The 15980-nt window shown below is 41.4% G+C and overlaps 1 protein-coding gene across 1 annotated transcript; it reads left to right on the top strand.

Moving 5' to 3' along the window:
* Positions 1 to 8800: 8800 nt before the first annotated feature.
* GSTK1 (glutathione S-transferase kappa 1) lies at positions 8801 to 13650 on the top strand. Its single transcript, XM_003791548.3, has 8 exons — positions 8801 to 8954; positions 9699 to 9780; positions 9983 to 10111; positions 10400 to 10500; positions 10647 to 10682; positions 12273 to 12389; positions 12948 to 13041; positions 13350 to 13650. Exons 1-8 carry the CDS (start codon positions 8883 to 8885, stop codon positions 13397 to 13399), a joined length of 681 nt encoding a protein of 226 aa, XP_003791596.1. The 5' UTR covers positions 8801 to 8882; the 3' UTR covers positions 13400 to 13650.
* Positions 13651 to 15980: the final 2330 nt, after the last annotated feature.

Raw genomic sequence — 15980 nt, 5'->3', positions numbered from 1 at the left:
CAGGCAAGACTAAATAGTGAGGGTCTATGGCCACCAAAACACCCACAAAAGCTGAATGAGATGACTACTTCTTCAAATATGCAGATACCAACAAAAGGACACAGGATAACAACAAATTAGAGAAGCACAATACCACTAAAAGAAACTAATAAAGTTCAGGCCAGGCATGGTGGCTCATGCTTATAACCCCAGCACTTTGGAAGGCTGAGGTGGGAGGATCACTAGAGGCCAGAAGGTCAAGACCAGTCTGTGCAACATGGTAAGATTCTGTGTCTATAAAAAATAAAAAGCAAATTAACTTAGCACTATGGCACACATCTGGAATCCTAGCTACTCAGGAGGCTGAGGCAGGAAATTCATTCAGGCCCAGGAGTTTGAGGCTGCAGTGAGCTATGATCTTACTACCACAGTCCAGCCTGGGTGACAGAGAAATATCTTGTCTCTAAAAAAGAAAAAAGAAAAGAAACTAATAAAGTTCTAAATATGGACCCTAAAAAATGAAATCTATGAAATGACTGATGAAAATTTCAGAAAAAAAATTGTTTTAAAGTTCAGAGAATCACAAGAAAATATAGTTTAAAAATTAAATAAAATTTACAAAACAATATTTTAAAAGTTTGAGAAAGAAGGAATCCAACCAAAGCTAGTTCAACACATGCAAATCTATAAATGCAATTCACCACATAAACAGAAGTAAAAACAAAGACTATATGATCCTCTAAATAGCTGCAGAAAAAGTATTTGACAAACTTCGGCACTATTTTTTCGATAAGAACACTTAAGAAAATTGGCATAGATAGGACATTCTGTAAATTGATAGACATCATCTATGACAAAACACAGGCAACATTATTTTGAATGGATAAAAACTAAAACTATTCTCACTTAGAATTGGAGCCAGACAAGGATGTCCACTATCACCACTATTATTCAACATAGTGCTGGAAGTTCTAGCCACAGCAATCAGATGTCAAGGGTATCCAAATGGGGACAGAGAAGGTCAAACTATCACTCTTTGCTGATGATATGATCTTATACACAGAAACCCACACAGACTCTTGGGATTGATATAGATTCCTGAAATTGATATAGAAATACAGCAACATCTGAGGTTATAAAATCAATATATACAAATCAGTGGCCTTCGTATACCCTAACAACAGTCAAGCTGAGAAACAAACCAAGTACACAATTTCTTCACAGCAGCATCAGAGAAAATGAAATATCTCAAAATATATTTAGCAAATTATGTGGAGGATCACTACAGAAAGAACTACAAAACACTGAGAAAAGATACTGCAGAGGATGTTAACAGATGGAAGAACATATCATGCTCATGGCTAAAAAGAATCTACATTGTTAAAATGTCTATACTTCTCCAAACAGTCTACAGATTCAATATAATCCCTGTTAAAATACCAATGTCATTTCGCAGATCTTGAAAACATTGTTCTAAACATCATATGGAATCAGAAAAAAGTAGCTAGTCCCATTCTACAAAATAAAAACAAATCTGGAGCCATCACATCCAGACTTCAGGCTAAACTACGAATCTACAGCAATCAAAACAGCATGGTATTGGCATAAAAATAGAGACATAGACTTATAGGACAGAACAGAGAATCTAGAGATGAAACCAGCCTCATACAGCTATGTGATCTTTGACAAAGCAAATAAAAGCATCCCTTGAGTGGGGAGGATGAATCCCTTAATAATATAGGGCGAGCCACATGTAAAAGACTGAAACAGGACCCACACCTCTCACTCACTCATAATGGATAAAAGATTTAAACTTAAGACACAAAACCATAAAAGTTCTAGAAGAAAATGTGGGGAAAATTCTTAATGATATTGGCCTAGGGAAAGAATTTATGAAGAAGATCCCAAAGGCAATTACGGCAATCAAATAAATAAATGGATCTTGATCAAGATAAAAGGTTCTGAACAGCTAAGGACATAACCAACAAAGCAAAGAGACAACCTACCAAATGGGAGAAGATATATGCATCTTACACATCTGACAAAGGGCAAATTACCAGAGACTATAAATAACTGAAGGAAAGTAAATCTCTTACCATAAAATCCAGGCAAGAAATGTAAACCGAAACTTCTCTTATGATGATAGACTAATGGCCAACAAACACATTAAAAAATGTTCTTCATCCCTAGTCATCAGGGAAATGCATATCAAAACCACATTGAAATATCACTTAACCCCAATAAGAATGCCCCACGTCATAAGATCTCCAAGCAACAGATGCTGGTGTGGATGCAAAGAGAAAGGAACATTCATACACTGTTGGTTGGACTGCAAACCATTACAACCTCTATGGAAAGTAGTATTCAAATTCTTCAAAGAACCAAAAGTAGACTTACCATTTGATCCTGCAATCCTACTACTATGTATTTATCCAAAAGGAAAAAAAAAGACATTTTATCATAAAAACATTTTCACTCAAATGTTTTTAGCTTCACAATTCACAACCCAAGTACCCTTTAATACATACATACACACATAAATAATAAATTGTGGCATATGTACACAATGGAATATTATTCAGCCATAAAAATATGGAGATTTTGTATGTTTTGTAACAACCTGAATGGAAATGGAGACCATTCTCCTAAGAGAAGTGCCATAAGAATAGATAAACAAACACTATATACACTCAGTACTAAATCATAACTAGTAGATCAACACCTACAAGATCATTTGAGAAAAAGCTCAATAACATTCAAGTAGGGGCAAAAAGGATGGGTAAATTTCCACCAAATGGGTACATTGCATGGGTATATTGTACACGTCCCAGGTGAAGGATACATCTACAACTTAGACTTTGACCCTATAAAAGGAAACTATGTAACCTAATCATATATACCATACATTTATCTGAAATTTAAAAAATGAATTTGGAAAAGAAATAGAAACAATGAAAAAGTTCTAGAGATAAAAAATACAATAAATGAACTGAAAGTTTAATAAAATGTTTCAGCAGTAGATTCACTTGAGCAGAATAAGAAATCAATGAGGTTGAAGACAGTAAATTTAAGATTATTTAGTTAAAAAAGCAAAATTTAAAACATTTAAAAAATAAAGAAATCCTATTGGAATTATGGGACATAATCAAGAGAGTTTAATTTAATACAAGTAGCAGAAAGAAGAAAGAGAGAGAAAGATCCAGAAAGCATTTTTTAAATGACTGAAGACTTTCCAAATATGGTGAAAGATGATAACATCTAGGTACAGGAAGCTCAGAGGTCTCCAATCAAAGTAAATCCAAAGAGTAGTTCACCAAGATATATTATAAAAATTGTTAGGCGTATTATCAAAAATTAAAGATGAAGGAAGAATCCTGAAAGCAGCAAGAAACAAGCAACATATCACATACTAGTGATTCTCAATTCATCTAACAATGGATGTTTCAGCAGAAACCCTGGAGACCAGGACATAGTGGAATGATATATTCAAAGTGCTGAAAGAAAACTATCAACCAAGAATACCGTATCCATCAAAGAAGTCTTCAGAAATCAGGGAGAAAGAAAAAATTTCCATTCAAATAAAATCTAAAAATGTTTGTCACCACTAGTCCTGCCTTATATGTATAAAAAAGATTTCTTTAAGATGGAGACTTTACCTCCTTCATGTTTATATGGATGGAATTGGAAAATGTTCTTCTTAGCAAAGTATCTCAAGAATGGAAGAAAAAGTATCCAATGTACACAGCCCTATTTTGAAACTAATTCATAGCTTTCATAGGAATGTCATAACCTAATTATAGCCTTAGAATGTGGGAAGGGGAATGGGAGAGGGGAGGGGAGGAGGATGGATTGAGGGAGGGAGGGTGATGGGTGGGGTCACTTCTATACTCAGAATACTTTCCTACTATAATGGTGGTATGTAAAGCAAGCTAATCTCTATTACGAAGGTTAAAATACAAAATTACTAAAAAACAACTATAGCTACAACTTATTAGTTGTTAAGAGATAGAAGTTTAAAATTATGTAAATTTTGATATAACTATTATTAAAACTGTGTAGGGGAGTAAAAGTATAAAGTTTTTGTATGTGATTAAAATTATTATCAGTTTAAAATAGTTTGTAAGTATAAAATGCTTTATGTAAGCTTCATAGCAACCACTAAGCAAAAGTCTGTAGACGTTGGACAATACATAAAAAGAAAGGATTTGGTTAGGTGTGGTAATTAACACCTATGATCCTAGAAATTTGGGAGGGTAAGGCAAGAAGATCACTTGAAGTCAGGAGTTCCAAGACCAGCCTAGGCCAGAGCAATATCCTGACTCTACAAAAAATTAGATAAACTACCCAGGTGTTATGACATGCACCTGTAGTCCCACCTACTCAGGAGGCTGAGGCAGAAGGATTGCTTGAGCACAGGTGTTTGAGGTTGCAGTGGGCAATGATGATGTCACTGAGAGTGATGGAGCAAGATTGTCAAAAAAATAAAAATAAAAAATGAAAGAAAGAGAAATAGAAAGTATTTACAGTATACCACTACAGAAAACCATTAAACCACAAAAGATAGCAAGAGATGAAAAATTAAACAAAGGATAAAAAAAAAATGAGAAAACAAATTACAAAATGTCTGCAGAAAGTCCTATCAATAACCTCAAATGTAAATTCATCAAATTCTCCATCAAAAGAGAGTGGCTGAATAGATTTTTAAAAAGAGACTCAACCATCTGCTCTTTCAAGAGATTTGCTTCACCAGTAAGGACACACAGAGACTCAAAGTTAAAGAGATGGGAAAAGATATCCCATCCAAATGGAAGCCAGAAGACAGCATTATTAGATACACTCACATCATATAAAACAGACTTTAGGTCAAAATGGTAAAAAACAAAAAGACAAAGAAGCTTATGTGTAATAATAGAGGGTTCAATTCATGAATAGGGCATAACAATTGCAAATGTACATGCAGCCAACATTGGAGTGTCCAAATACATAATATAGCAACTACTGAATGGTCTAAAGGAGGTGTCCTCAAACTACAGCCCGTGGGCCACATGAGGCCCTCCTAGGACATTTATCTGGCCCACTGGGTGTTTTTGCTGCCTCTGCCTGTCCTGCTTAGCAGACGACTCATCCTAAGGCCTGCAGTTGGGCCCTCCAACAGTCTGAGGAACAGTGAACTGGCTTCTTGTTTAAAAAGTTTGAGGACCCCTGATCTAAAGGGAAAGATAATCTACAATAAAATAATAGTAGGGGACTTTAATATCCCACTCTCAGCAATGAACTGATCATTTAGACAGAAAATAATAAGGCAACACTGCACTTTATTTACATGTAAGACCAAATGGAACTAACAGAAATATACAGAACAGTCCGTCCAACAGTAACAAAGTACACATTCTTCTCAAGAGAACATGGAACATTCTCCAGGATAGATCAATATGTTAGGCCACAGAACAGGTTTAACAAATTCTAGAGGATTAAAATCATATCAAATATGAACTATAAGAGTGTGTATGTGTGTGAGTATGAGAGTGTGTGTGAGAATGAGTGTGAGAGAGAGGATATTGAGAGTGCATGTGACTGTGTGTGGGTGAGTATAAGCACAAGAGTCATGAGTGACAGTGTGTGAGCATGAGTATGAAAGAGTATGAGAGTGTGAGTGTGTATGTGAGTGTGGGTGTGACAGTGTATGTGTGAGAGAGAGAGACAAAGAGAGATATGAGAGAGAGAGCAGTACACAATTGCCCAGGAAAGTGAAGGCTCTGCCATGGGGCAGGCACCCAGAAGGTACCAAAAAGGGATTGTCCCAGCATAGTCTCGGTGCACAGGCCCACAGCTGCGTGTGGGGCTTAGACCAAGTAGGGCCACTCAGAAGGAATGTGAGGTGTCCCCCAAGCTGCTCCCCAGGAAGAGGGTGGCCCTGCAAAGGAAGACTGGGGTCAACAGGAAAGAAGAGAGGACAGCAGGCAGTCTATAGCCAGAAAAATAGGTGTGAATACAAAGAAGGGGTGGGGTTGGGCAAGATCAAGTGAGGGTAAAGGGAAAGGAACAAGGGCCCTCCCAACTCTAGCTCAGCAGTATTTTCAGGTGTGGCCCTCAAGAGTGGAGGCACCAGCTGAGAGTGGGGTAAAGGGTGGAGGGCCACTCTCCCCTCTTTGCCCTCCATTTCTGTACCAGGATCCTCAGTGGAGCTCACTCAACCCCCTCCCCACACACACACACCCCTACACCAACTCATGGGACTGTTCTGTAGACCAGGAACTGTGGCTCTGGAGGTTCCAGGGTCCAGATACCCCATATGGGGTGTGGGAACCCTGTGAGCTCAATGTTCCTAAGGGAGGTGGGAGGCAGGGCTGGGTGGGGCGGGGGGGGGGGCAAGATCTGAATGGCCAGGCCCTATTCAGCTCTGTAGTGTGTCTCATCCTTGGAGACCACATGGGAAGGCTCAGCACAGTACAACACATTCAAAAGCAGGGATCATTTTAAGATCTCTGGTAAATTAAATGACTGCCAGTGGTTGTGGTGGCCTATTCAAAGGAAGTGGCAGGAAAAATGGAGAACTCAGTTTGCTACATGGGCAAGATGGCTCTAAATCAGTGGTTCTCAACCTTCCTAATGCCCGGAACCTTTAATACAGTTCCTACGGTTTGTACCCCCCACAGGTTGAGAACCACTGCTCTAATTCTCATCTCTGGCCAGTGGCTCCATCCATTTCCATGTAGTGAAGAACTAGAAAGTGTGTCAAAGGTGACTGAGCCCCACTTCTGGTGTGAGAAAGTTAAACATGTATTCAAAATGAATTCCAAGGCAACTTGAAATTATAGGAATTCACTACAGGAGGGGATTCATTACAGGAGGGCAATGGGAGATACCGTAAAAAGGGTACAAAGTTTTCAGTTAGACTGCAAGAAGTTTTTAAGTTCTATTGCACAACATAGTGACTAGAGTAAAAAATAATGTATGGCATATTTCAAAATTGGGAAGAGTAAATTTCAAATCTCAACACTAAAAATGTTAAGTGAAGTGATGGCTATGTCAATTAGCTTGATTTAATCATTTCACATTGTACATGTATATCAAAACATCACATTGTGTCCCATAAATATATACAATTAGAATTTATCAATTAAAAATAACATATTAAAAAAATAACATCATGTTGCATGTGGCAACTATATATGTTATAATTTTTTTTTAATTCTGGGTCAAAGCATTTGTAGAACAGAAAGCTATCAGTAAACTTTCCTCCCCAGAGGTTGAACCAATTTATACCCTGCCAGTTACGTAAGAGGTTGATTTTCTGTGAATCTTTGCCAACACTGAGTCATCAAACATATCCATCTTTGCTAACTTGATAGACAAAAGCATAGCATAGTGTAGTTTAACTAGCAATTTTCATAAGTATATACAATCAGCTTTCTAATATTTGAGAGCCATCTGTATGCCCGTTTTTGTGAATGTTTTGTTCACTTCAATTATCCCATTTTTCCACTGGGCATCTCTTCTTTTAATGTATTGATTTTTAGTATTTTCTATATTAGGGCACTTAATGTGAGCTTTTCACTGTGAAATGAGAATGGATATTTTTTGCAGCTATGTTTTCAATTTATTGAATTTTGCTAAGCAGATTTTTAAAATGCAATTGCATGTATTGGTCTTCCAAGGTTTAGTAGTAGAGTTACTAAAGCTGTCTCTACTCTCAGATTTTTAAAATTTTTTTCTATAAGTTCCTCAGGTACTTTATTGGTTTATTTTTTCTAACATTAAAATATTTGATCCATTTAGAGATGTGCCATTTAGAAGTCTGCAGTATGGGTCCAACTACATTTTCTCAATATTATTTATTGAATAATTGATCTTTTAGTGATTTTAAAAAAGCAATCTACCTAAAAGATTTCCAAACTACAAATTAATTATGAATTATAAATTATATAATAAACTCTCTTTTGAGGTTTAAAATGTAGATGGTATCCCTGGCTCATCCCACCCATCTCCCTCCTCCAATGCTTGATAATTATATCAGGTTTTGTTCCTCCATTGGACATTTTGCTACTTAAAATGATTTACTTACTCCACTATGTCTTGTTTCAACAGCTCTAATTAGTATCTAGTGATAATAAGCAAGAAGGGATGGTCCTGAGACTGTCTCCATACTTTGAATTCCTAAGAAAGAAAATGCAGCTTGGTACCCAAACTGAAATTTAATTTAGGAGTCTAAGTTTTCAAGTTTGGTAGCCCCGTATCAGCCAACCTTCAGTCAACCACGGGTAGCCAACTGGTCAGGTGCAAATAAAGAAAACATCTAGCTGCAGTCAATCAAGCTATCCCTGTACTTGATGGTCTGGTCTGTGAACACTCACTGCCTACAGTCGCAGAGCTCCAGCAGAGCTTTCTGAACCTCTGAGTGATGCCTGATTTGCCAGTTGTTCTTTGCTAAAAAAAAAAAAACTATTGAATTTAATTTGTCTAAAGTTTTTTTTTTTTAAACACTAGATACGTCTCTCAGAAATATGAAGATAATAACATATAAAAGTGTACATCTTTTTCTTGTTCCCACTCCATATTATTCACAACAGGGCCCCAACATCATCATCATCAGATATGGAGGCATTGGGCTAAGCGACTCGCACAGCGAGGCAGCGCAGACCGTGAGCTTCGCCCCAGACTCCACGCGCGCGCTCTCCCCTGGCGACCCCACCCACACCCGTGGAGCGCGCTCGGCTGGACCCGCCCAGTCCCGCCCCGCCCACAGAGCTGGCCCAGCTCGGATCTCTTGACCTTGGCAGTGCCGCTGGGGCTGAAGAGGGGGCGGTCCCCGGGGCGGTGTCAGCCGCGCTGCGTGAAAGGAACTGGCGCTTGGCTCTTCCGGAGCCGGGCTCGCTTTGCCTTCTCCAGCGGGAGCTGCAGCCATGGGGACCCTACCGCGCACCGTGGAGCTCTTTTACGACGTGCTGTCACCCTACTCCTGGATGGGCTTTGAGGTGACGCAGGGAGAGCCACCTCGGCGGGGCCTGGAGGGTGAGGGAGAGGAAAGAACGTGATCAGGACGAAAGGACATAGGTCTCCTAAAATTCCTGGCACTACCCGCGGGGTTAGGATAAGCAGAGAGCTTGCCAGGGCTGAAGGTCACTTTGTGCTTTAAAACAGGATAAAGTCGCTGCTCCAAGTCGAGCCCTTATGCCCTAAGACAGTAGTTTCCCGTTGGTTGAGAAGAACAGAGACAACTCCAAAAAATCTAGAAGTCCATGCATGGCACAGCCACCTCTTGGCCGTCTGATGGCTATTGGGGTGGGAAGGGATAGAATGGAAACCATCCACTGGAGCAAAAATCTTGTAATCATGGTGTAGGAGTGGAGAGTTTTGCCATGCAGGGGTGTCCAACCTTTTTTCTTCTCTGCTGCACGTTGGAAAAAGAGTTGTCTTGAGCTACACATTAAAAGTTGACGATAAAAAAATTAATTAAATTTTTTAAAAGTTGATGATATAAAAAAGAAGGTCCATGCGTAATTTTAATGATATCCACCACCACAGATAGGCAAAATAGTCCTCACATAATCTGCCTGCCGCAGGCTGCAAGCTAGCCAACCCTGACGGGCGTCCTCATCTATTGTGCGCTTAAGAACCTCTGGCTAATTGGTTGTCTTGAGACTGCTCCTCCGTTCCCTCAGCTGTTTCACTTTGTCTGTCTTATGCATGGCTCTTGTCTTTCACCTCTGCTTCGGCAGGTCCTGTGCCGGTATCAGAACATCTGGAACATCAACTTGCAGTTGCGGCCCAGCCTCATAGCAGGGATCATGAAAGACAGTGGTAGGAAGAGAGAACCGCTGGCTGCAGGGAGCGGTTCGGGAGGGAGTAGTTTCAGTGGCCGAGGGGAGCTGTCCTCAGCTAGGTTTTTATATTGGCACTGACACCTAGGAAGTTGCCCTCCGCTGAAGACCCAGATAGGGGTCCCTCAAACCCAGGACCCTTAGGTCTTCTCTCACTACCGTGTCCAACCTTCCACTTGCAGGAAACAAGCCACCAGCTCTGCTTCCTCGAAAAGGGCAATACTTGAGAAGAGACGTTATGCTCCTGAGTCAGTATCACCAGGTTCCCCTCCAGTTTCCCAAGGATTTCTTGTCTGTGATTCTTGAAAAAGGTGAAGAGAGTTGGAAGCAGGGAGGGTGTCCGGTGGAGAGGAGAGAAGTCCGAGACTGAAGGGCTAGGAAGGAGGGTTCAGGAGCCTGAGCAAAATGAAGCACTCCTTGGGAAACCTCAGCATCAGGATTGGAAAGCTGAAGGTTACCCAGGCATGAAAGGGAGGAAGAGCAGGCAAATTGTAAATCAATGATGAAAAACAGGAGAGAGGCTGAGGTTGATTGAGCTCTGGGGAGTGTCAGAAACAAGGAAGAGCTGGCCCTCCATCAGGAGTGCCTCTGCCCTACAGGAAGTCTGTCCGCCATGCGGTTCCTCACCGCTGTGAACTTGGAGCACCCAGAGATCCTGGAGAAAGTGTCCCGGGAGCTGTGGATGCGCATCTGGTCACGGGTGAAGGCTTTGGGAATCCTCTGGGAGGACCCCCCACCCTGGGCCACTTCCAGAGCCATCACCCTGCCCTACTCTGTCATTCACAGACATACTACACACCCCTCCCCTCCCAGCCCCCTTCCTGCTGAGTGTTCTGACCTTCCCAGGATGAAGACATCACAGAGCCCCAGAGCATTCTGGCCGTGAGTGTCCTCCCTCCACACTGCTCACTGTGCTCACCAGGAATCTGAGGATAGTTGGGGGCGGGGGGTGAAGAGGGCAGTGATTTTCTTATTGCATGGAAAAGGCCATGGTTATTTGGGGAGAAAAGATGTCTGTGTTGGAGGCAACAAATTACTGACAAATTGGTACCAAGAGGATTCTCAAAGGAATATCTTAGGGTTGAAAGGGAAAGTGGGAAAATACATGGATAGAATTTCTTTCATGAAAGAAATCAGTGGGAAAAAGATGTAACTGTTAGAACCCTCAGATGGAGAGGGGTATTCACAAGTCTCCAAAGACTCCAACACAAACCTGCCAACACATCCAGAGTGGAAAGAAAGCAGGAGATTTTGAACAAAAGCAGGGTACTAACTAATGCCAGACATACAGAAATCTAAGTGAGAACAAATAGAAACACCACAAAACATTGACCAACCAGCCACAGACAAAGGTATAAAAAGTAAGTTTTTCTTCAGGATAAAGTCAGAAAATTCAAAACAAAATTTTCCTTCCAATTTATGAAACAACCACTGAGGCATATTCAACTTTGATATCTAAAATAACAAGTCACACAAAAATTAAGTGTATAAAGAACAGCTAGTGCCTTTATTCCTACAAAGTATATGTTTTTTTACTTAATATTTAACAATCATTTTCCATGTCATTTTTAATTCTTATAAAGTGTAATTCTTTGTTTCCACATAATATTTCCATTCAGTGAACTTATTTTTTGTTTACTTAACCATTTCCCCATTGTTAAACATTTGGTCTATCACACAATTCTCTAAAATAGCAAAGTCAAAGATGATGTCTCATTAGGATGGACTACATGACTTCCGAAGTCCTACTTCAGGTCTAGAAGGTTAAGTTGCAGTGGTTCTTAATCTTGGTTCTATAGTAATATTACCTAGAACACCTCAGCACTAACCTCCCCAGGCCCCCAAAATTCTGATGGCATGCTTGCTCATGAGAACTTGTTAAAGCTCCTCTGGAGATTCAAATGTGCAGCCAAGGTTGCAAACCACAGATCCCAAACTACCACAAAGCACAAACCAAAACCTTTATCCTTTTGTTGAAGCCGGGTAGGTGGCTGTAGTCAGATGCCTTCTTCTCAAGTCCTTAGGAAACTATAAGAATTGGAGCCCAGCCCTTGATTCAAAGAACAAAAGCATGAGATATTCAGGAATTCTGAAAAGTAGGAAGGAAAGAGCCCTGGACTTGTATTCTAGGGACTCAATTGTCTCTACGTAACTCTGAGCAAGTAATATAGCACCTCTAGGCTTCAGGCTCCTCATTTGTAAAATGAAGAAGTCTGGCTAGCTGGTCTCTAGGATGTCCTCTGGTGTTAACTTCTGTGACTATGATTCTGTGCCACCTGCTCTTTTCACCCATCACAAGATTTTGGAGAAAACAAACTATTTCTCTTGGCAAGAACTGATGACTACTTGTGGTTGGGTAAAGCCAACCCCAGGAAATCTTGGGGGCAGAAAATAAAAAGATTAGAGCTTTTTCCTGAAAGCCTCACAATTCACAATGCTGACCCAGTTGTGTTCCCCACCATATCCTTCTAGGCTGCAGAGAAGGCTGGTTTGTCTGCAGAACAAGCCCGAGGACTTCTGGAAAAAATTTCAACACCAAAGGTGAAGAACCAGCTCAAGGAGACCACCGAGGCAGCCTGCAAATACGGGGTAAGCAACCCTTCATGTGTGTTCCCAGACCTTGTCCTGAAGATAGAGACTGAGAATCTCTAGGCATGGATCCCCATGCTGCTGCCCAAAAGCTTCCTCTCCAATATAAGTCTCTCTGGTGCCCTTTGGCAACGCTTATCAGGCATCGTCAAACTACGGCCTGCGGGCCACATCCAGCCGCCTAGGACGTTTATCTGGCCCAATGGGTGTTTTTGCTGGTGCTGGCTGTTCTGCTTAGCAGCTGACTCATCCTGGGGCCCGCAGTCCAGCCCTCCAAAGGTCTGAGGGACAGTGAACTAGCCCCCTATTTAAAAAGTTTGAGGACTCCTGTCTTATCTTCTCCTTTCTTTTCCCTGAGCTCAAGTAATGGGGGGGAAGAGATCTATGGTGATAGAAAATACACTGAGCATCTGAGAATTAGAGAAGGCACCTGGGGCCAAAGGGCCTCTTATCAAATTCCTCTTTGGCTACTTTGTTTCTGTTCCCCTCCCCCCAAACTTGTTGAAATCTTCAACCCCTGACAATCACCTTCCTGCCTGCACTGAAACTGCTTTTCAGGCCTTTGGGCTGCCCATCACCGTGGCCCACGTGGACGGCCAAACCCACATGTTATTTGGTTCTGACCGGATGGAGGTGCTGGCGTACCTTCTGGGTAAGTCAAAGGTGCAATACTGGGCTGCCTTTGACCCAGCCCCACCTCCATTATGTCAACTGACCAGAAGGAAAAGTTTAGAGCAAAAAATATTCTTGACACTTCCAACAACACAGCCTTATGCAAAACAGTGCTGCTCAAGTTTAAATGGGGAAGGGCCACCTTCACCCCCATGGCAAAGAAGGAAATGTCTGTATCTTAAAGCCAGGAGGGATCTTTCTAGAAAATTCCTGGGGCCTGGTGGGACTCACTTCTGCTGCCAACCCTGCAGATAACAGTGAGGAGAGTCTGTGATTTTCTTCCTGCAGGAGAGAAGTGGATGGGCCCTGTGCCTCCAGCCATGAATGCCAGACTTTAAGATGCCCAGAGAAGTATATTGGTATAAAAAGCAGATCATCTATTAAAACCCCACCCTCACCATAGGGCCCTAGGGTTTGGGTTTCTCTACCTGATGGAGGGAGGTATCCTTTGCCTTGCCCCTGCCCCCAGAGATGCTGGGGAGGGGTCCACCATTGGGCCTGCAGCTGCTTGTACTTCTGTGCCTTACACATCTTTCAGAAAGCCTCAAATTCTGTCTCACAAAATAAACTTAATACCATGAGGCAAACGTTTCTGTCTGTGTCTGCTCTGGGGTGGCTGGCATATTCTCATCCTGCCCATTCTAGGGTTTGAGGAAGAGGAGCTGGACCTCCATCAGCCTAGTCACAGAGCTGGCCTTGGATAGCTTGTGTGGAAGAAGTGAGAATAGTTTGCCATTCTCTTACAGAGAAATTCCCTTGGTCTTTCTGTCAAGGACAGAAAACGAAGCCAGATGGACTTTGCAACTAACTACTGTGGCATTTACTGTCTTCTAAAGACTCACAATGACGGAGATAGGGCTGGGACCAGAGGCCCAGTGGGAGTGAACAGAGAGGGGAACCAGAGTGTGACTGAGCCTGTGCCCAGATATTTAAACCAGGCCTAGCAACATAGACCAGCAGAGCCAGGGCAAGGCAGTGCAGGGAGTGTGGCCAGAGTGGCCTTGGGCTGAGGAAGTTGCACACTCTTCAATTGTTCCCTTCCTTAAACCTCAGTGAGGACCCTGAGAAAACCTTGAGGCTTCTCTCCCTAGACTAGGATAACACATTCCCTCCCACATACCTATAGCTTTCCCATGCCTCCAACTGTTTTGTTGTTGTTGTTGTTGTTTTGTTTGTTTTGTTTTTCAGACAGATTCTAACCCTGTGCCCTGGGTAGCATGCCATGGCGTCATAGCTCACAGCAACCTCAAACTTTTGAGCTCAAGCAATCCCCTTGCCTTAGTATCCCAAGTAGCTGGGACTATAGGCACCCACAACAATGCTTGGCTAGTTGTTCTATTTTTAGTAAAGACAGGGTCTCACTTTTTTATTCAGACTGGTCTAGAACTCCTGAGCTTAAATGATCCACCTGCCTTGGCCTAGGATTACAGGCATGCTAGAAGTGCTAGGATTATAGGCATGAGCCACTGAGCCTGGCCCCTTCCAAACTGTTGATCCCAAATCCCTGGTCTTTATCTTTGAGAATACTCTTTATTTGGAAGCTGAAACCACAATTGGACAACTGTTGGAAACTAGGTGAGAGCCTTTGATAGCTCTGAGAAGCTTTCGAAGCAGGTCCCATCTTCCCTTCCATCCCTCCCTCTGGCCTTTTCTCCCATCTCCTTTTTTCCCCTTTCTTTTTTTTTTTTTTTTTTCTGAGACAGAGCCTCAAGCTGTCCCCCTGGGTAGAGTGCCGTGGCATCTCAGCTCACAGCAACCTCCAACTCCTGGGCTCAAGCGAGTCTCCTGCCTCCGCCTCCCAAGTAGCTGGGACCACAGGCACCCGCCACAACGCCCGGCTATTTTTTGGTTGCAGCCGTCATTGTTGTTTGGCGGGTCCGGGCTGGGGATTCGAACACACCACCTTAGGTGTACGTGGCTGGCGCCTTAGCCGGTTGAGCTATAGGCGCCGAGCCCTTTTTTCCCCTTTCATCCCCCGGTTACTTTCTGTCATCCTCCTTTCTCTCCTTTTCCATGACTACAGTATTCTCCAGGATAAAATCATCTTTACTAGGCTTATCTGTGAAGTGATGTCAAAAGTACATCTCCAAATTAAGTACTCCTCTTTTCAAAGGAGCTTCATGACATGTATAACTAATAACAAAATAAAAATATGGAAAGATACCCAATCTAAAAAAAATAAGACCAAATTAAAAAAAATGTAATTTCCTGTAAATCAAAGCTGCCCACAGCATCATGAGTGGAGATTGTTTCTGAATAAAGATGCTCATCTCAGTTCTATTTATTGATATCAACAATTGTGAACAACTTAAACATGTAATAGCAGGAGACTACTTGAATAAATTATGGTACCTTCAGGAGAAAATGTCTCCTACATTGCAATGAAGAGTATAGGATATAATATGGATTGGAGAAAGACATAACTATATAGTATGAGTCCAATAGGTTTTGATGTATAAAAATATAATACACAGACATTAATATAATAATTATGAAATAAAATATGTTAAAATCTTTAGATTTTGTATACTTTAAAAAAAATTTTTTTCAATGATCACATTCTGGTAAACAAAAAATATTTAAGTGGAAAAATTAAAAATATTTTAGATTCACATTGTGGTACAACTGTTCATTCTTCCCATTGTCTTCTAAATGTATTAACTGCTTAACTTAATCCTGAGTCTTCTCTGAGGCTTACAGGTGGGATAATGTTTTATGGTAGATGTCTATTGCCCCACTCGGGCTAGTCTTCCTTTAAAGTCTTTATCATTCTATTTTCCTAATCCAATGGCTAACTTTAATCTTCTCTGGAGGAACTAGACACTTTCTGGACTAATCCTTACACTCATGATCCAGATTATCATTTCTGAACTCCTACCAAATAGAATTTAAAATAAGAAAGAACAGACTTAAAAAAAA

The sequence above is a fragment of the Otolemur garnettii genome, unplaced genomic scaffold (assembly GCF_000181295.1).
Source record: "Otolemur garnettii isolate 467f Iridium unplaced genomic scaffold, OtoGar3 scaffold00049, whole genome shotgun sequence".
NCBI classification, from domain to species: Eukaryota; Metazoa; Chordata; class Mammalia; order Primates; family Galagidae; genus Otolemur; species Otolemur garnettii.
This window is presented reverse-complemented; position numbering and strand designations above follow the sequence as displayed.